This window comes from Oryzias latipes, chromosome 20 (genome assembly GCF_002234675.1).
Source record: "Oryzias latipes chromosome 20, ASM223467v1".
Taxonomy (NCBI): Eukaryota; Metazoa; Chordata; class Actinopteri; order Beloniformes; family Adrianichthyidae; genus Oryzias; species Oryzias latipes.
In genome coordinates this window covers 11,676,211-11,696,523 of record NC_019878.2, presented here as the reverse complement: position 1 = coordinate 11,696,523, position 20,313 = coordinate 11,676,211, and the positions used below count along the sequence as shown (strand labels likewise).

The following is a 20,313-nucleotide window of genomic DNA, read 5'->3' as shown; positions in this document are numbered from 1 at the left end:
TTAATGTAGATACATTTTGCAATTCTATTATGAAATTTCATCCTGTTTTCTACCTAAATTAAACATTTCCATGCAAAAAGTGAAGGAACATTTAGAATGAATGTGTGAGATTTTTTTTGTGTTTAAAGATCGCCCCCCAGTGGGCAAAACAGGCATTACAAGAGAATAAAAACATCTACCTTGACAGATTTCAATAAAACTGCAGAACTTTATTGATTTTTCCACCAGTTTCTTCAAAAAACAAACTAAAAAGGATGTAATCAAACGGAAAGTAATATTCCCTGCAGATGTATGTAATTTCTATTGATGTGTTGTGTTTGTGCAGGAATGCTCAAAGAGAGCAAACTATGGAAAGTTCACACTGAGAGATCTCCTGGTGGTTCCCATGCAGCGCGTCCTGAAGTATCACCTCCTCCTGCAGGTACAGACTGTCCCCGATTAGAGAGGGAGAGAGAGAGAGAGAGAGAGAGAGAGATGGAAAGATGGAGAGAGAGAGAGAGAGACAGACAGACAGACAGACAGAAATAATGTATTCAAGACTCATGGACCAATCAGTAAAAAGGAGTACACAGACCTACTACCTTAAAAGAATACACAAGTTGAGGTACAGTATGTAGTTAATAAAATATACATTAATTAAAAAGGATAAGAATAAATACCAACATAAAAACATTACTTATACATACCACACCATAAAAACATTTGTCACAATGACAAATAAAAAGACAGTCCCTCCATAAATTTGACTGGAAGCTTATGGCACTAAATCTAATGTTACTTATAGCCAAGATGAGAGTATTCTCTGAAGCATTGAATCTGCAGATAAACTTGAACATGTGTGAGCGTATGCAAGCCCAGAGAGTGTTCATTCTGAGAGAAACGAACAGCTCACTGGCACTCGTCCTCCTTGGCTTATTTAAAAGCACTCTTAGAGCATCATTTGTACGCCACCTGCAGCTTTCTCATACTGGCACTTTTATAGTTCGCCCAAAGATGAGCTGTATACAGAGGACTATAAAATGCTTTAAATAATGTCACCTTGACTCCTTCTGTACAAATACCAAACTTTCGAGAAAGAGTGTTGGCTTGGCCAGACACCACACCACACTGCTTGTAGATATATCTGCGTCATCTGACAAGTCTTCTGAAAGGACATGCCCAAGATACTTGATCTTATTAGTACACACAAGCACAGCATTTTAATAGGTAAAACTCAGGGAATTTTTTGTTTTTGTCTTCTTTTGTCTGAGAAATCCTAATCAGACTTTTTTGTGCATTAAATGTGATGTCATCATCAAGCCCATAAGCTGAACAGATGTTAAGCAGTTGTTGAAGACCAGCAGTGCTTGAACTCAACACAACTAGATTGTCGGCATACATAATGGTTGATAATGAGATCTCCAGCCACACAACCAGTGTGACAGGCTTTAAATTTAAGAGACAATTCATCCAAGTGTGAATTAAACAGAATAGAAGAGAGAAAGCCCCCTTGTCTCACCCCAAAAGGTTCCGACACCTGGTTTTTCCCATTTAACCTGCATTGTTTGTTGAGCATACCAATATGCCAGAAAACGCACAACACATTTAGGTACACCTCTCTTCGTCAGTTTCATAAATAATTTCTTATGATTTACTCCATCAAACGCTTTAGTAACGCTTAAAAAACACAGAAAAACAGAGGAAATTAGACACCTATATTTCCAAATCATTTCTTTAAGAGCATATGAGTACCAAGCTTTTCCTCAAACCCAAATTGATTGTGAGTCGTTTTCGCAAACTCTGTAATCATGTCCAGCAGGATTATCTCAAAGAGTTTAAAGGGAATACTAGCTACAGCTATCGGTCTGTAATTTTCAGTGCAACCAATCTTTCCAGTTTTGTTTTTTAACACTGGTACTAACATTACAGCTATCATAGAGTCTGGTAAAAAATCCATGGACAAGAAAAGCTGTAAAACACATTGCAAGTCCTTGCACTGGCAAACTTCACCTGCTCAGAAGATACCCCACAGTCCGGAGATGGCTTGGTGAACATTATGTGTATTAATTATATCAGTGGTATCAGTATCATTGGCTACATACAGATCACTCTGGACACAGTTAAATATTCTTATATAGTTTTGTCGCCATAGCTCTAAAATAATTTTAGTGCCAGAGACCCCGTCTACCACACATGCAATTGTTTTTATGCTGGAAATATTAACTTTCACTTCTTTCCAGAAGTTTCAACTGTTGTGACAAAATAGATTCCTACCCATGGAGTCAGCTCTCTTTGGCTGGTTGTTTATACAAATAAAACGTATTGTATACTCATAGCTTGCATTGGTAACCCTACGGTAACCCGATTCTCACCAGCTCTTTCAAAATAAAAGCTTTTAGAATTTAAAAATGCTTAATAAGTCCAAAACGTATCAGTAAATGTTAAAAATATAAAAAATTCTCCAGAATTCCCCCCCCCCAAAAAAACAAAAAAAAATGTCCTCAATCATGGATAACTTTACTTTCAGGAGCTCACCCCTCCCCCCCTTCATCACTAAAAACTGATATTTGAGCTTTTCAAATCAGCCAGCAGTCAACCTTCCTCATATTATAAGCTTGATTTGCATAGAAATGTTGTTGATTTGGTTCTTATATAGGATATTCTGCACTAGAGCAGGAAAAATCTCCCCTGAAAACTCCATAAAATGAGACTGAAGGGAGATTTTTCTTTCCCCGCCCTGTGTGTAACCACCTGTATAATTGATCTGTCTATTTTTATCCGTCTGCACATATTTCCTACAATCCTCCCACTTCTCATCTGTGCGAGATAATGCCCGCTATCAGATTTGACGGAGGTTTGAATGACGGAGCTGGATCTACGGACGACAGAAACTAATCAGTTGGGTTTCAATTCAGGAGGAGAAAAAAAAAAAGCAATAGAAAAAGGCCTCCTTAAAACCGGCGGAGTTGTTTCGCCTTTTGTCCACCAGAGGCAGCGCTGTCTGTGCTTTTGCTCATTTCTGCTCCAGCAGGTTGAGTTTATGAGTGTTTGAGGGGAGTGACTGATGCAGGAATTTCCTCTGATGGAGGACAATTGGGGAAGAGGTGCAGAACAGATGAAGGGAGCCGAGCAGGAAGGAGCCACAGACACTGATCTGTCCATGAAAGGTTACAGAGTCTGACAATGAAAAAATACGATTTTTAGCATCTTTAAAAAGAGTGTTAAATAACAGAATTTAATTTATTTTTCATTTCCACTCACTTTCAAATGACAAATACAAATCTACATGACTTCATTTGAAATCTATTTATTGAATCTAATTTGTGTCAACTGTAGTACTGCAAAAATGTCTCTATAATCTAGATTAATTACGAATCTTTGTTAATTTTCTTTATTTTCAAATTAATTTAATAATTTCAATTTCATTTAGTGTATTTTTTACCTGTTTTTAATGCTTAAAATAAAACAATGAAATTGATGTATTAATTCATTTGAATTAAAATTAATATAATTTCTTTAAATGTTTATCTTAAAGACTGTAAAGCTGCGACGAATGGAAAGTTTTTTTATTCTTTGCTGTTTGATGCAAAAAAATTTACATTGAAAAAATGTATCAAAAATCTGAATAATGCAGCAAGTTGTCCTTTAAATAACAATTAATAGACGATTGTGAGTGTTTTTGAGATTTCAAGTAGGCAGCCATTTTGAAATGAGCAGGAAAAGCCCTTTTACTGCCCCTAGTGGAATGAAGATGAACTAAAGGGCAGAAAGCATTTTTCTCATGATGGAGGACATATAAAGACAGTTTCTGAGTATTTCTTTATTCAAATCCTTGTGAGGAGCAGATCAAAAGATGCTGTTTGAAATAGCTTGTAGTTGTGACTTAGAAAATACGCTGGGCGGGAAACAAACTCCCTGCTCCGCCTGATCCTGATGTGGACGACTAGATCCATGTACGTCTTCGTTTTCCTCGTCTGAGCTGGTAGCTGGCTCAAAACTGTATGGCTGGATAGCTCCAATACTCTACTTTTGTTGCACCATGTTAGCTTGTAAACAAAGAGCTCTCAGCAAAGGGGGAAGAGGGAGTTGCTCTGCGTCAAACTATAGATAGATCAAAAGATGATCGGAGTGGGTTTTTAAATAAAATTTTAGAAATGTGTACAAATTTTACTTTCTTGTCATCTGTAGGAATAAACTAATAAATTACACAAATGATTTTTTTTAAAGTAATCATTTTGAAACCTTCAATTTCCTTTCATTTCATTCTAAATGTGTCTCTCTAAAAGTGAAAAAAGTGTGTGTGTGAGTGTGTGTGGTAACAAAGTGAGTGTGTTGTGTCAACATGGGCTGAGATCCCTGCAGAACAGGCGGGTAATAGCTATGCTCTCCGAATAAAGCATCTGCTGGGTTACTTTCTCACGCTGTGACAGCCAGAATCTCCACAACTAATGTCTTGTCACTTCCTTTTGCTCCCCGACTACCTCTCTTTTTCTCTCTTTTCCTTTTTGGCATCCATCTTTTTTTTTTCTTCCCGGCTGCCTGCGCTCATCATTTTCTCCTCCCTGGTTCTGAACCCGCAGCAGCTCCCTCATCGAGTCCATCGGTCCGCGCTATCATTCCCGTTCCGCCGTATCTCCCTGGATGTGCAGAGGTGGGAGCCAAGGCTTGATAAATAGGCCTCTGTCGGCCCCGCCAGTGATAATAATGCCCACGTTGAGCTTGACTGACACCGGGGATTTCAGCAGATGCGTACTGTATATCTCCCTTAGCCTGTGTGTGTGTGTGTGGTCACAGACACGCGTGACATCCATCCTTATCCGTCACTGCTGAGGTCTAGATGTCTTGTTTACGCTGCAGCACAGCACCGGCAAGTCATTTCAGATACAGACTCGCGCCCAGGCGTCCACGGCCATCTGATAGATTTCAGCTTCCTGCTGCAAACCGTTCCCACTTCGTATCTCCAACCTCCAGTTCAAACATCGTCTTTATTTTTTTAAAATATATTTTATATTGTGGTGCTGCTCCCTGTTCCCTGCAGCTTAACAGTTTATTTTTTATATTTTTTTGTCTCCACTTTCAGGAGCTGGTGAAGCACACTCACGATACCGCTGACAAGAGTAACCTACGGAAGGCCTTGGACGCCATGAAGGTAGGACCCGATCCTAGCTCCTACAGAGATACATGAGGGCCTCAGTGACCTATGGAGGTCTCGAAACATCCATGAGTTCCTAATACTTGACTTGTAACTCATACAAGACATTGCCCATGCCCATGCCCCGATTATTTACCCTAACCTTGACATAAAAGTGTTTAGAAATGTGGGGAAAAACTTGTTAAAGCTTAAAACAGGAAAAACTGTGCATTGAAGGTTAAACCAGTTGAACTTTGACCAATCAGAGGCTCTGATTAGGTATTGACATATGGGTGGGGTCCCTTTTAGTTCACAGAAGTGCCAATCGTTTAAAAAAAAACGTGTCCACACATTCAATTGAAATGTATGCTTATAGGATCTGGCTCAATACGTGAATGAAGTAAAGAGAGACAACGAGACTCTGCGGGAGATCGATCAGTACCAGAAATCCATAGAAAACCTGGTGAGTTCCCTAAATGAGGGCGGGGCCTCCTGTCATACTGTCACATCTTCTTCATCATCTTCTTCTTCCAGAATCAGTCCTTAAGGAACTACGGCAGGCCCAAAGGTGACGGGGAGGTGCGAGTGACGTCGGTGGACAGGCGGGCGAAGCAGGACAGGTGAGGTTCGCCGTGACCGGTGACTCTGTTTGGGCGCCGGAACTCTGCCAGACGGCGCATTGACAGTAGCATGTCCATGAAACTTATGCTTGCGCTGTAGGCCATAAAACAGAGTTACGAAGCAACTAGTTCTTTTTTACTAAAGTAACTTGTAACCCTCTAACCTTTGTACTATCTCATGGGGTCCAGATGACCCCCACCCTTATATCGACATGTTATCCCTACCATGACAAAGGTGGATAAAGGTGAGGAGGATTTCATGTAATCCATGGACACCAGTGAAGATCACAAATCATTGAAGAAAAAAGGTTCAGAGCACTGTCTAGTGGGTCTAGATGACCCAACTCCCAACGTTAAAGTGCCTAGGATAGCACAACATATGAGATGTGACACCTAAGGAACTCACCCTCTGACATACCTTACTTCTTCAACCATTAACGCCATCGATGTGGCGTTAATGGTTGAAGTGGTTAAAAGTGGCGTTTCTCCGTGACAGAATCAGCTGATTCACGTTGATTGTGTAAACGGTTGAGGAGTTATGGTAGTCAAAAGAATATAAACACTAAAGCTAAAGCTCTGATGTCAAAGGATTAAACGTTTTACTCCGGAAGCTACGCTCACACCGAATGCCATTTGCCTTTTTGATGTTTGGTCAATGTACTCACACAATAAAAGGTTCTGTGGCACATTTTAAGCATCAGGCGATCCTGAATATCGGGTCACGAGTTGTGGCCCCGCCTACGACGTCCCTCCTCTGACGTACCAACCTTTGGGAGAGCATTATCACTATTGTACGCCACATCAGAGGAGGGACGACACAGACTTCGTCAGCAACACATGGTGTTTTAAAGATGATACTGACGTCACCATGACCCATGTCACCCGATGTCAATCATGTCCTGCTAGCCAATGGGTTCAAAGCCCTGCCACCACATAAATTTAGGCTCAACTCCAAAAGTCTTAATTGAAACTGTAAATCAACGACTGAAATTGAAGAGCGAGAGAAACAAAAACACGTTAAAAATGCTTTTTTATTCCAGCTTCCAGTCATTTTTCAATTAGAAAAGAAAACTGTTACTCAAAACTAAAATAGTTGTTTCCTAGTCACTTTTTGACTTAAGTACTTACTCGAATGAGGACTTTTTGGTGACTTCCACCCACATTTATGCTATGGTTTTGTGGGATTTTTGCCTGGGTCTTTGCTCTTGTAGACACATCTTCTTGTTTGACGCGGCGGTGATCGTCTGCAAGCGGCGCGGAGACAACTACGAGATGAAGGAAGTAATTGACCTGCACCTCTTCAAGATCACCAACAACCCAACGTCGGACAAGGAAAACCGAAAGGTCTGGATTTGAATGAATCCATTGACTGTTTATGAAAACTGGATTGTTTCACAATTCACAATACGTACCCAGCCATGTTGGAGGCAGATGTCGTCAGTAAGCAGTGATTGGTTCTAGTCAATCAGAGTAATTGTTTCTATGGCAACCACTCAGGCCAATCAGGAGTGAGGTTGTTGGAAGTTGGGAGAATTGGCCAATCAAATGTTTCAAGCGTTCGACGAGAGACCACAAACCTTTATTGGTCAGTTTATAACTTAAGAAAAAAAAGTCTACTGGATTTTTGGCCTTTTGGAAAGAGGGGAGGGGGCCACTTAGTCCAGTTATCATATAGAGTCAATGATGTATGTACTTAAAATCATACATTATTCTACAATTTTTAAGCGATTATCATTACCAGAAGTGTGTTTTCACTGCATTCTACTATACTTACAGCGACCGTTAACCAACGGTTTCGGACATCTCATATCTTTGAACTTGAATCTTCAGTAACTGATTGCAAATGTTCGAGTATTCTGATACCTTCCACAACCTTTTTATTTACATGCTTTAAGCATAAAATCGACCAAATGAGATGCTCCTATTGATAAAAACCGGCTGCCATGACACACCTGTGTTTGTCTTCCAGCCTCATTTCAATCAAATAAGAAAAGAAAAGAGTCTTAAATATTTTGTGGTTTTTCCATCTTGACTTGAAACAGTGTCATTCTGGATCCCCCCCACTCAGATGGTGTTATCATAAAACCTCAATTTGGTTCTAACTACACAAACACACAGTGAATACTGAGCTCCATGTGTGTGCGTGTGTGTTGGGGGAACATTGCCAATCATAATGAGAAACGATGTCTGTGGTGTGCCAGGAGACTCTGATTTGGGTAATAATGAGGTTGTAAATGGGTGGAGGTATTAGGGAGCTTAGGCCCATATGGGCATTTGCGCTCATATTTCAACGAGCCGACTCGCTGTCGTTCACGGGTAGACGTGACGGATAGCGCAGTCGCAGCTGACATGTTTATGGAGGCAATGATGGAGGTATAAGAGCCTTCATCACCAGAGCAGCGGTGATGTGCGAGCGACGATGCAGGTAACCTAAGCAGGGGATATTGTTTCCGTTTAAAAAAAAAAACACAAAAAAATGAACTAAATCTCCACGTTATTGGTTTTTGAAGCAGTGAAGACAAACAAACAAGCGGCCGCTCTTTGTTTTTTCGGTGGTCACGCTGTTCTCTGGACTTTTTTCATTCATCAAACACGATCTGCTGCTCTGCCTGTGCTCCATTCAGCCTTCGAGTGCAAGACCTTCAAAACCGCAACTAGCCGCCTTAAAATGTGTCTCCAAGAAAAGTCTTTGCAATCCCATCAAAGCAGCAGATGCTTGTTTTGACGGACTCACGTTTGAAATGGATCATGAAGGCTGATTACAGGCCTGAACACGGTTTGGGGTTTGTGCATGCTGTCTGATAACCAGCAGGGGTTCGTGGGACGGCTGCTTGGCCCTCGCCTTCTCCTCCTTTCTGCTCCACGTCTCCTTCAGTGTCCCCCCTTCCCCTGCTTAGCATCTCTTTGTCCCCATCTGTCTAATTCTTTCCTGTCTGTGACTCCGATCTGTTGCAGTGGTCCTATGGATTCTACCTCACTCACAATCAGGGCCAGAGTGGCTTTGAGTTCTTCTTCAAGACCAAAGAGCTGAAGAAGAAGTGGCTGGAGCAGTTTGGAATGGCCATGTAAGTTTGGGACTCCATCACAGCAGGTCTTGTTCCACTCTCGAAGCCAGATGGTGCCAATGGGAGGACCAAATGAAAAGATGTGCCACTGAAACCCAGCGCTCAGAGAGCTACATTTTATGAGCATACTAATCGAAGAGAAACCTGAAAAAACAGACCATAGCAACAGGTCATAAGGTAGTCATAGTGAAAAGTCGTAGCAACAGTTCAAAGGGACAGTTTCTAGCGACAGACAGGTCATAGCGACAGGTTGTAGAGACAAGTTGTATCGACAAGCCATTGTCACAAGTCATAATGACCAGCTCAGTGGCCTTAGGGTATAGTGTCTGTCCTGTGACTGGAAGGTCGTGAGTTCAAATCCAGACCGAGTCATACCAAAGACTCTAAAAATGCTTGACACTTTACAGGTCATTAAGGGTTGGGATTTGGGGTTAAACCACCAAATGGTTTCCGAACGTGGCTGCAGCTCACCGATGGGAGAACGAATTTCACACATGAAAAGGTCGTAGTGGCTAGTCGGAGCGAAAGGGCATAACATTAGGTCGTAGCAACAGGTTGTAGTCACAAGTTGTACTGACAGGTGGTAGTGAGAAGTTGTATCGACAAATAATTGTCACAAGTAATAATGACATGTTGTAGTGACAGGTCATCACTATAAGTTGTAGCAACAGGTCATTACAACATGTCATAGTGACAGGTTGTAGTCACAAGTAACTGTAAAAACTATTCTACCTTCAAAACAGCTCTTAAACAATGGCTGAAAACAAACCAGTGCTGCAGACATTGTTATTCGTGTTCTTCTTGGGTTTTTTCAGACTCAGTTTTATAGTAAATAGCCTTTGTAAATATCTGTATCACTAATATTGTGCTATTGTAAATGTAATTGTTGAACCCTTTATTCTGCTTTAGGACAACGGATGAAATTTAGCTTCTCTGGCATATTTATCTTGAAGCAGCTGCTGAAACATTGTTTAATATGCACTGTCCTAATTCAGATAAATAAAATAAATAAATAAAGTAGTAGCAAGCGAACCGGTTCTACCAGTCACGGAAACACCCCAGTCAGAATGGGAACACAGAGGCGTCTTTTCTTCCCCCCTCATCCTGTCTCATGGCTTTCTGCTCTGGTTCACACATTCAGACGGTGCATTCACCACCAAACGGATTGATTTTGGGAGAGGTTTGAGGAAATAATGCACCTGCAGATTTTGATTTTATTTTTATTTTGTCGCCCAATAAACCACCAGTGTTGTGTCTTAACGTCACTGAAGCTGGAAGTAAACAGTTTCACAAACATTGCTGGTACCACAAAAAAGGAAAACTGCGACAAATTGTTATTGCTGACTTGGCGATAACGAATTCTCAACAGCGTCTGCATTGCAGGCTCTACCTGTCTCCAAACTGCTGCTTTGTTCAAAGAATCTTGTTAGCACTATTGCTACTGTTCTCTGTCAACATTTAGACACTGGAGACAGAAAAAAACGGAAGCGTCCCCCAACGGAAAACTGAAATGGATCAATTTTTGGGTGGGGCAGAAGACTTTGGAAGGGTGGCAAATGAGAAATCCCAAGTAGAAGACGATTGCAAATTAAAAGATCTAAAATACATATTCAATCTGTTTTATTATGGTTATTGTTAATAATATTAAAAGAGCTATTCTTTTAGCTGAGTTGCTATTTGTAATGCTTAAACAAGCATGTATTTATGATTTCTTATTTTTTTGTCAATATTGATCTTAATATTGACTCAAGAATTAGTGGGGGGCACCTGTAGCTCCACCTCTGGACACACAGGAGAAATTAGGTAAAAATGTTTTTCTTCTCTTTGTGTTTTTCACATTTTCTCACTCTTGTTAGAGCGTCTTTTACTTTCTCCACTGAATATTGAGCGCTCAAAAAAGAGATTTTTTTGCCAAAATAAAAGTAGAGTTACATAATTATCTATAGACGCAACATTAAAAAAAAGAAAAAGGAGTCAAAAGTAGCTATCTGGTGCCTTCACTGTTGGAATCAGAGGCTGCTGGAAACAGAGACGAAAATCAGGAGGATAAAATAAAACCTGTGAAAGACTGTTTCCAGTTCCAGGCCTTTGAGGAAAAGCGAAGCTGAAGAAGACGGCGAGGTGATAATGTGAGGAAGCCCAAACTGTCGCGGCGGACTCGGGAGGTCAAATTAACAACAGGGAGGTGTTTGTGGAACAACTGCGCCCTCCCGGGTTGATCTGCTGTCTGTGAAAAAAAAGCTCCCCACATCTCCTACGCACCTGAAAGGACTTTTAATTTGAAATGAAAAACAGTGTTATTTCACTCCAACACTTACCAATGTGGATTGGGAAAGACTTATGTGCCATATCATCATTTTTATTACTAAAGTTTTTAAATGAGAGAAGAATATGTATGGAAAAGAGCAGATTTCAGTAGTTAGATAAAACATGATGTCACTCCTGTTTAGGTCCATTTCTTCTTTTCATCTACTTTTGGACACTTTGCATTTATCTTGTTAATGATGACACATTTTAATCATAAACTGAATAACTTTAAAAGATAAACAGCTCTTAGAAAAAAAAATATGAATGACAAAATGTTTTGCAGGAAAATACAGGAGACTAGAGGGTAAAGATAGAAATAAAAACCATGTCTCAGTGGGGGTTAACAAACCTCCTGACTGGTCTCCCTGCAGTTCTCCTCATTTCAAGGGGGCACCAGTGAGGCAAAGTTCACCTGCTGCAATAACAGCTTCAAAATAAAAGAAGCAGATTATGGTTTGAGGCCTAAAAACAGAAGATACTTGAGAACTGCTGAGGTCTCTCAATGGAAGAACGGGAGAATCTGAACTTGTAACGTCCCTCTTCTTCTTTAGATCCAACATCCGACCGGAGAACGCGGCGGACAACTTCCACGAGTTCCGCATGCACACCTTCGACAGAATCACCTCCTGCAACTCCTGCCACATGCTGCTGAGGTAAGGGACGCTGTGACGAGACAGAGAAAGGCACGCCACGGTGGTCCCTCCTCCTTCTAACAATCTGCTGGCTCGGTAGAGATAAAGCCTCTTTTGCCTGAATCTCTGTTGCGGCTGTTTTGAATCATTGGAAGAATATTGGCTCCCAAGCGGCTACGTCTCCTGATGTATCTCACCGAAAATGCTGTTGAACCCCTTTCAAGGCAACAGTATTGGTGGAGACTGGATGGATTTACCAACAATATTAAAGGAGAACAGATGACGGATGAAAACCATTGTTTTTGTTAGGAGCATAGATTCCTGTTTGTCCTGAAGGGTTTGATGCGTTCTATTGAGCTGTTATTCTGATAAAAACTTGTGTTAGACTTTAAAGATCAGGTCCAACTTCTTAAGCCTGATGTTACTTGAACGTTGGACATGTGAGGCGCGTTCAAGAACGCTGAATGTGGGTTCTTAAACACGCTTACCCGATACAAGCATATGTACCTACAGCCAGAAGAGTCTTGGTACAATGTGTCGAGGCGGTGCAAATCTCCTGAATCTAGCTTCACGGTTTCTCTTTTGCAGCTCTTTTACCAAATATATAAGACTTGGTTTCATGTAATTCCTGTCAGTCACAAACTGTTGGTCATTTTTCCTCCATGATCATTGGTTCCATGACATAACCCTTGTGCTATCTTGTGGGGTCCAGATGACCCAATCCTTACATTGATGTGTTCTCTCTACCATGACAAAGGTGGATAAAGGTGAAGAGGATTTCATGTAATCCATGGACACCAGTGAAGATCACAAATCATTGAAGTAAATAGGTTCAGCGCACTGTCTTGTTGGGTCCAGATGACGCTACTTCCAATGTTAACGTTGGGAGTAGGGTCATCTAGACCCCACAAAATAGCACAAGAGTTAAAAAGGACAAAAGGAGGTCATCCATACCTCACTACCAAATCTCAGTCCCTGATTGGTCAAAGTTCAACCTGTGTTCCACACGGTTTTGTATCTAGAGCCCAAAAATGGTTTTAGGAACTTGCGTGAAAGCGACAGGTCTGAATGAGAAAGCCTGAAACGCAAGTGTACATAGAATTTTTACTAGAAGTAGCCACAAGAATGTACGTTGCAAAGGGCGGCATTAACGTAGCTTCAGAAATGAGGAAATTAGACAATCGGAAATATAGTTGGTGGGGAAATCCCATCGCTGTACAAAGGGGATGCCGTGCGTGCAACATTCTACATAAAGGCATCATCTGTACCTTACAGGTACATAAAACCATACAAATACTTCACAGTACGCTAACCACACGGATGACAATCCTATGTTCCATTTTCATGAAGTGGGCAGACAAGCCTCAAAGGAACTACGGGACCGGCTTTACAACCTAACAAGCCAGAAACCCACCACGCGTGTTCGGGTCAAATGCCCGTACAGGTGCACGAGACTAAAGCTTTATCTGACACTTTTAGACATGAGCTGAATCAACGTAAGGAAAGTGACAACTACACCTGTGTGAAACCCTTCCCATGATCCTCTCTATCATCAGGAGCATTTTCTTTTTACACTTCCAAGTTCTCTTGTTCTTCCTCATTTTAGATCATTATCTACCTGTTTTTTTCCCACAAATGTCCCTAATGTATCACATTTTTTAAGCTTTTAATATACAAAAGTCAGAAAAGTAGCACCGCAAAGCAACTTAAAAATGTTCTAATACAGACTTTCATTCGTTTTTACTGAAAAAATAAAGTTCCATCTTTTAGCCCTTCAGTGCAAATATTATAATCTTATAAATTGATGAGAGTTGACAACATTATAGACGACTTCTTCAGTTTGCTGACTTTGAATTTTAAGACTTTTCTTGTCACGTCAACAGGTCATAGCGGCTAGTCGGAGCGACAGAGTTTATCTGATGGAATTTTATATTAAAAAAAAAGTTTATAAATTGTGAAAAAAAGCTGCAGTTATCAATTTTTGTGTCTTAAACAAGTGATATCTGTAAAGACACCTTTTTATCTCTGTGGCCTTTTCATCCTGACCTCCACTGTGGTGCCGTTTTTATTGGATTTTTCCACTTCTTCCTGCTCTCTCATTCAAAAAGCTCCTGTCTCTTTTATAACCAGTTGTTTTTTTTGTTTTTTTATCCTAACAAATTCCTGATTATCTTTAAAGCTGGACTTTTAATTTGAGAGATTTTTTTGTTTGTTTTCTTTAAAAAAATGTCCGTCTTTCTGAAACGCAGTTTAAAAAATGCTGGAATATGAGATATTACACTTTTTATGAAGCCCGTCTTATCTCACAGGCTCCTTCAAGGTGATTAGATTTCGTGTAGTTAGATCTGAATTGATTTTTCGCAGCAGAAACGCCCCGAGATGGCTTTTCTTATGAATTGGCACGATATAAATAAAGCTGATATGTATTGAGTGAAAACAAAATTAGATTTGTTATGGCTGAAGTTAGCTGCTAAAGTCAGATATCTGGATTCTTTAAAATAAAAGAAGGGATTTTTGTTTTATTTTGATGAAGAATGATCAATAAAAAAAACGGTACACCTTTACCTGGAGTAGTAGAAATGCTCAGATGTCAGAACATAACACTTTAGAATATTATATCCATAAGAAAAAACTGGAAATCATTGATTTTAAAAATAAAAAAGGAAAATTTCAAAATAAAAGAAAACGACTTTACAGTAAAAATAAATTACTGTGTTTTTTCTGACATTTGTTATGTTGTTCGAAAAATAAAAACCACCTTTTTTTTTTTAGCTTTAATGGAACCATTAGATCAATGTTAAACAACATTTTTACAACTTCTCTTTCTCTTCTTGATATTTCCTCAATCTGCACTAATTCAGATGGGAACTGCCCTTCCTTGTTACAATCATTTTATTTCTCATTAATATTTCTACCCAAGCTTTGATTGCTTGATATTTTCCTTTATGAATGCGTTTTCCTAAAAGAGTGAAGGCCAAAACGCCCTCCTCTTAGAAAGGATGTGCCTTATTTCACAGTTAAAGATCTACTAAATTAAAAATAGTGTTCTTGGTGTTTTTAACATGTTGTTGTGTCATTTTCCTCAAGATGCAGGGCAAATATTAAAAAAAGTACACCTAAAATTTCAGTTGAAAACATGCCTGTTGGGCCACAAGCTCCCCGCTCTGCTCGATTCTGATGCATCCACTTGCAGACCAATAGATCCAATGGGAGAGAGTGTAAACAGAAAACTCTCAGCAACAGGGAGGGAACACAACGCAGAGGTGTATTTTTAATGAACTCCTGCCGCTCTGCAGAAACTAAAAAAACGACACAGGTTTTTGGATTTACCTAAAAATAGCATAAACCTTTTGAAAATAGATCAAAAGATGATGGGAGCGGGTCTTTAAAGGACCGGTCCAATCTCCAAAGCCTCCACTGTTTCTCCTTAACTGGTGTTGCTCTTTTGGCTTTAGGGGCATCTTCAACCAGGGTTACCTGTGCTCCAAGTGTGGACTCGGCGCCCATAAAGAGTGTCTGGGTCGCTTCGGCTCCTGTGGAAAAACAGGTAGGTTTGTTGCATGCCGCAATTACCTCAGAATTCAACGCACCGCAACATTTCTTTCTTTGGAGAAGCTGTAAAACTTGCTCTACAAGCAGCATAGCAGCAACTTTGACAGGTGTCACACAGCTGCACGGAATAAAATAACCACAAAAAAAAAAAACCCTGTCTGGAGACAAATAAGGAGGATTTTGCTGTGAAAAGCTGCAGTGATTTGATAAAAAAAGAAGTTGGGAATAGAAATACAGCTTGGTGGGAATTCCTGCAGCTGCACAAACCTTTGTGCATGCCCTGATTCCCCTAAACTAAGGGCATCCGAGCGTTCGATCCCTCTCACAGATACTCAAAAAGCGTCTCGGCGGCTTCCCCAGGCGGTTCTGACACATCAGAGCACCTTAAAGGCGATGTCACTGTCAGTCGCCGCGCGTTTCCCCAAAGCCTAATAGTAGTTTTACCGAGGAGTTTTATGAAACTCCAGACTTTTTCATTACGCCCCTGTTGTGTATCTGTCACTCAGCTCCCGGTGCCGGCGCCGTGACAGCTCAGAGACAAGGAACGCGGGGAATGGAAAAAGCAAAAACCAGCTTAGCACGTCATCCCAATGTGTGCGTGTCAGGGTAAAGTGCTCGAAAAAAGTATTTACGATTTATTTGCTGGCGTGCAAACTTTGGCGTGAATCAGAGCGGGGTGCAGAAACTTTTCTGTGCAGAGAGAGAGAAAAAAAAAAGTGATAAGTCACTTGTGCTTATCTTTTTACGAGCGGGTCAAGGTGAACAACAACATGCCCTCAGGGGAGGGGTGGCGGTGTGCGGGGGGTGGGTCTGTTTGCACAGGTGCAGGGGCGTGTTCCGATCTAAAGGAGAAAAGGTGTAATCCGTCCCTAAGGGAGGCAATAAAAAGGAAAGCGCTGGAGCACAAAAACCACCGCCGCCACAGCATCTCGCTTCTTGGTGTTCGGGTGTCAGGTAGAAGGCGAGCAGTAGATAACAAAGCGTCCGCCGTCTTCACTAATGAGGGAGGCGATGAGCACATGCAGGAGTGTGGTTGCCGGCCCGTCACTCACCATGCCTGTTCTCCAACTTCTTTCAGATTCCAGCTCTGTCAGAACTCAGGTGAGCCGCCGCCGCCGCTTCCTCCTCCGTCTCTCTGCGTGTGTCTATGTGTGTGTTTACTGCACTTTGAAGGCTGCTCTGCTCTGCAGACCCAAATTGACTGCAGCTGCTCCACAGCCTGGAAAAAGTACCGATTTCCCTCTGAGTAACAACCTGACCTGTTAACAGTCTCAGGCTGCAGTGGTGTCAGCAGCAGCTGCTTCTGCCGCTTGCTGCACAGGAAATGATGAAACAGGCTGCTTTTTGATGCAAACGATGGACTAAACGTCCCGCTTTGAGGATCACATCTTCTGCAGCTCTGCAGCGCTTCTAAGGTGCAAACCGTGTCTGCTGCTTCTCAGCTTTTTTTTTGCACATAAATGCAGATAAATATGCATATAAAGAAAAGTATTGATTCATCACAGTAGATCCATATAAAACTATTTGTTTTGAACATCTTTAAGATATATTTGCGAGTCATGAAATGTGAGGCCAAAAGCCTCAGTCACTGCGGGTGAAAAATGAGCAAACCAGCACCAGGCTCGCTTGAAATTTTTGGCCAGTAAACCGCTCAACGAGCCCGTAAGGCAAAAATGTTCATGCATAGGTTGTTTTACTGGCACGCTTCAGGCGACAAGTTGAAAGAACACTTATATAACACAATAGTTGCAGGCGTTTCATACAAATTTGTCTTTGTTCAAGTGAGTAGAGTGCGCTTTTGCACAACTACTTTCAATAAAAGGTCTTTGTAAACACGCTATGTAAATATATTTCGGGGAACGCTCGCACACGTGTGTCACTACGCAAGTTTCTAAGCACTCGGCAGTTGAACACAAGAAAAGTAACAATTTTGACCAATCAGCGCCTCGGATTTGGTAGTGACGTTTGGGTGGCATCTTTTGCAAAACGCAGAAGTGTCACCCTTTAGAAAATTGATCATTGGAGCGCCACAAACACGTTCAACTTCCATTATCCGTGCAAGTATATTTACCACACGCATTACAATGGTACGTTCCAGTTTCCTGACGCCCCTTAAAGTGTGTGTACAAGTCACAAAGGAACCGCGCTGCTCTCTCCGACCCTCCACAGGTCCGGAACACCCAAAAACCCGCAGCACCGGTGTGGGTCAAACCCGAATCCGGCAGCGTGTGACTGAGGCTTTGTGCATATGAATACAGCTATTGATGATACATAACAAATCATATCCTGCTGACTACCAGGAATGCACATTTGTCCTCTGTAGAGGACATTCCTAAACCTGAATATCTCCCTACCACATCAAGTGGTTTTGATTGGGAGCCAGTTTAGCTCGTGCTGGTTTGCGGCGCCTTCCGTCCGTGAAACCAGGGTTCGACTCCGGGCTGCCCCTTGTTCCCTTCCCCACTTCTGTGCCGGTCCCAAGCCCGGTTGCTTTGAGAGGGTTGCGTCAGGAAGGGCATCCGGCGTAAAACATTGCCAAGTTTACCGTGCGACTCGTTCGCTGTGGCGACCCCTGATGGGAAAAGCTGAAAGGGAAACAACAACATCAAGTGGTTTTGATTCCCACAGAGAACATCCAGGGCTTTTTAATGATGTCCAATCAAAATTGTATGTTTTGATTGGACAAAACTTTTTCTCTGGTATTCAGGAGGACAAAGACTTTAATAAGGCATTTTCTTAACTGGCTTTGAACTTCTTTAAGATATATATATGTAAATGTGAAAACAGGAGCAGCCTATAGAATCTTTACGAGAAATTCTTTTTCCAGTTAAACTACTGCATGAAGCATGAGAATTGATTTCTAAAAACTTTAAAAACAGACGTGACATTTAAATATTCAGGTACAGTTTGAGTTTAACTGTGTGTTTGTTTTCACAGGCCAAACATCGAGATCCAGGTGAGCAAAAAACAATAAATTATTCACTAGAAATTTATAACATGTGCGGTAGAGAAAAAGGATTATTTTGTCTAACTTAACCCGAAAAGTTTTATGTTTCAACCCATTGAGCAATTTAAATTTTACTCAATTGTAGCCGTTTCCTGACTGAATATTTAAACAGACATTTTAACCCTCAGGTCATGTGTTTTGGCTCCTAGCTTGTAAAGAAATACCTCAAAAAATAAATCTATAAACATGAGAATAAATACCAGATAAGTTAAAATTACCAAATTGTCTGCACTAAAAGGGGAACTTAAGCCTTACATTTTTCAAAAGTGGCAGTGCGCCTTATAACCCGGAGCTCCTTATACGGTATATGGATTCATTCTGGTTGTGCAATTTTGAGAGGTTCACAGCGCTCCGACAAAGGGTATATCCAAATTCCCACCCTAACCCCTATATAGAGCACTCTATAATGCGTTCGCCATGTTGTAGTTAGTGCTGTCCGAATCTACAACTCCAAAATCCAGTACCCTGGAAATTTTACAGAAGTCTCTGCGAAAAAACCAGTGTGCATCAATGCTCACTAGATTGGTGAATATGGACCACAATGCATTGCGACGGGACACCCAAATAATGTACCGTAATTTCTGGACTATAAGCCGTTACTTTTTTCCTGCGCTTAGAGCCCTGCGGCTTGTTCAGTGATGCGGCTAATTTATGGATTTAATTGGTGGCCGCCATGTACGTACTTTCAATCTCAGTGAATGGTTTAAATTCTCTATCTGACACCAAGCACAAGTCATTTTTTTTTTCAACACACTAAACAGCTAAACAGCATGGACCTCACTTCAGGTCTTAGACACTTCAGTCATGGTTCAATAAAACGAAACACGCATGCCCGGCCGCATCCCAGAATCCTTTGGTGCCATGAGACCCAATGTGCGCGTGATCGCCGCTAAGATATGATGAAGCTTTCAAGTTAAAAGCAATTGTTAAAAGCAGCGTGAGAAAATCCACCATCACCAACGGGTTTGGAAAAGCTGGTCAGCTGAGTGACGGAGAGAACAGCGCATGCTCCGGAGTGAATTTACCTCTGAGTCATAGTGACTCGGCTGGCTGCACGTGAATATGTGGGAATAATTATTTTGCCGGGACACGACTGGAAACACAAATCTACGTGATCGGTTTTACGGTTTCTAAGGACTGAGCGGAATTTTGCATTGAAAAGCTCACAGCCTCCGTGTGAGCTGGAGACATGTTCTCCTGCTGCTCATCACATAGAGCTGCGGGGTCGATGGCAGTCTGATGGCTCCCACACGTAACAACGCATTCGCCCCTCATCCACAAAACGTACAGTATTAAGTCCGATTGCTCTGCACAGACACGATTTGCTCCACCCTGGCCAGAGGTGTCGGAGAAGATGGGAAGGGGACCGCGCGGGGCGAGCGCGGAGCGCAGAGAGGCGTCCGCGGCGCAACAGTGTTTGTTGTGGAAGGAAACTTCTGACGCACGCGCTGCGCTGGGGCACGCGTATCGCGCTGAGGCGCGCGCTTTTCAGTCGCCGCGGCTTTATTTTACTGGTGTGTTTTTTAACCAGCCCTGTTACTCCCATAACGCTGCCGCGACACAAGCGGAAGGAGAGCTGTTCCCGTTCACCCCTCCATGCACTGCTGATACTTGCTCATTCTTAAACACGTACAACAGTGTGGCGAGGCCCCGCCTCTTAACCCCTAAGACTCATGGGAAATGGGGGATCGCGGATGTAAATTTCCTCATCATAACTGAGGGATGTAATGTTGATTATATGGTTACTGTTTTTAATTTTATGTATGATACCTAGATTGTCAATAAGTAAAAAAAAACAAAAAAAAATAAAAAAATAAAAAAACCATAACTGAGGAACTTGTGAACAGAATACAAAAACAGAACACCATGGTTTTTAGCGGGTGTGGGTATACTCAAAATGCATGAGTCCATGAGAAAGGCTGACTCCTCCCACAGTGTGTTTGGGAATCAGGACGTGATTGGTCAGATTTACTATGTTGCCTAATACATGTGGCTTTTACTCCAATGCGACTTGTGTATG

The 20,313-nt window shown here is 41.5% G+C and overlaps 1 protein-coding gene across 4 annotated transcripts in view; it reads left to right on the top strand.

Moving 5' to 3' along the window:
• vav3 (vav guanine nucleotide exchange factor 3) overlaps nucleotides 1-20,313 on the top strand; it is a 97,807-nt gene that overhangs the window by 51,091 nt on the left and 26,403 nt on the right. For all 4 annotated transcript variants that reach the window (XM_023949928.1, XM_023949929.1, XM_023949930.1 and 1 more), the window contains exons 10-19: nucleotides 326-421; nucleotides 5,060-5,128; nucleotides 5,487-5,573; nucleotides 5,645-5,730; nucleotides 6,942-7,074; nucleotides 8,686-8,795; nucleotides 11,654-11,755; nucleotides 15,190-15,281; nucleotides 16,365-16,387; nucleotides 18,224-18,242. In XM_023949928.1, coding sequence (XP_023805696.1) covers nucleotides 326-421; nucleotides 5,060-5,128; nucleotides 5,487-5,573; nucleotides 5,645-5,730; nucleotides 6,942-7,074; nucleotides 8,686-8,795; nucleotides 11,654-11,755; nucleotides 15,190-15,281; nucleotides 16,365-16,387; nucleotides 18,224-18,242 — 817 coding nt within the window. The remainder of the gene's footprint in view (nucleotides 1-325; nucleotides 422-5,059; nucleotides 5,129-5,486; nucleotides 5,574-5,644; nucleotides 5,731-6,941; nucleotides 7,075-8,685; nucleotides 8,796-11,653; nucleotides 11,756-15,189; nucleotides 15,282-16,364; nucleotides 16,388-18,223; nucleotides 18,243-20,313) is intronic.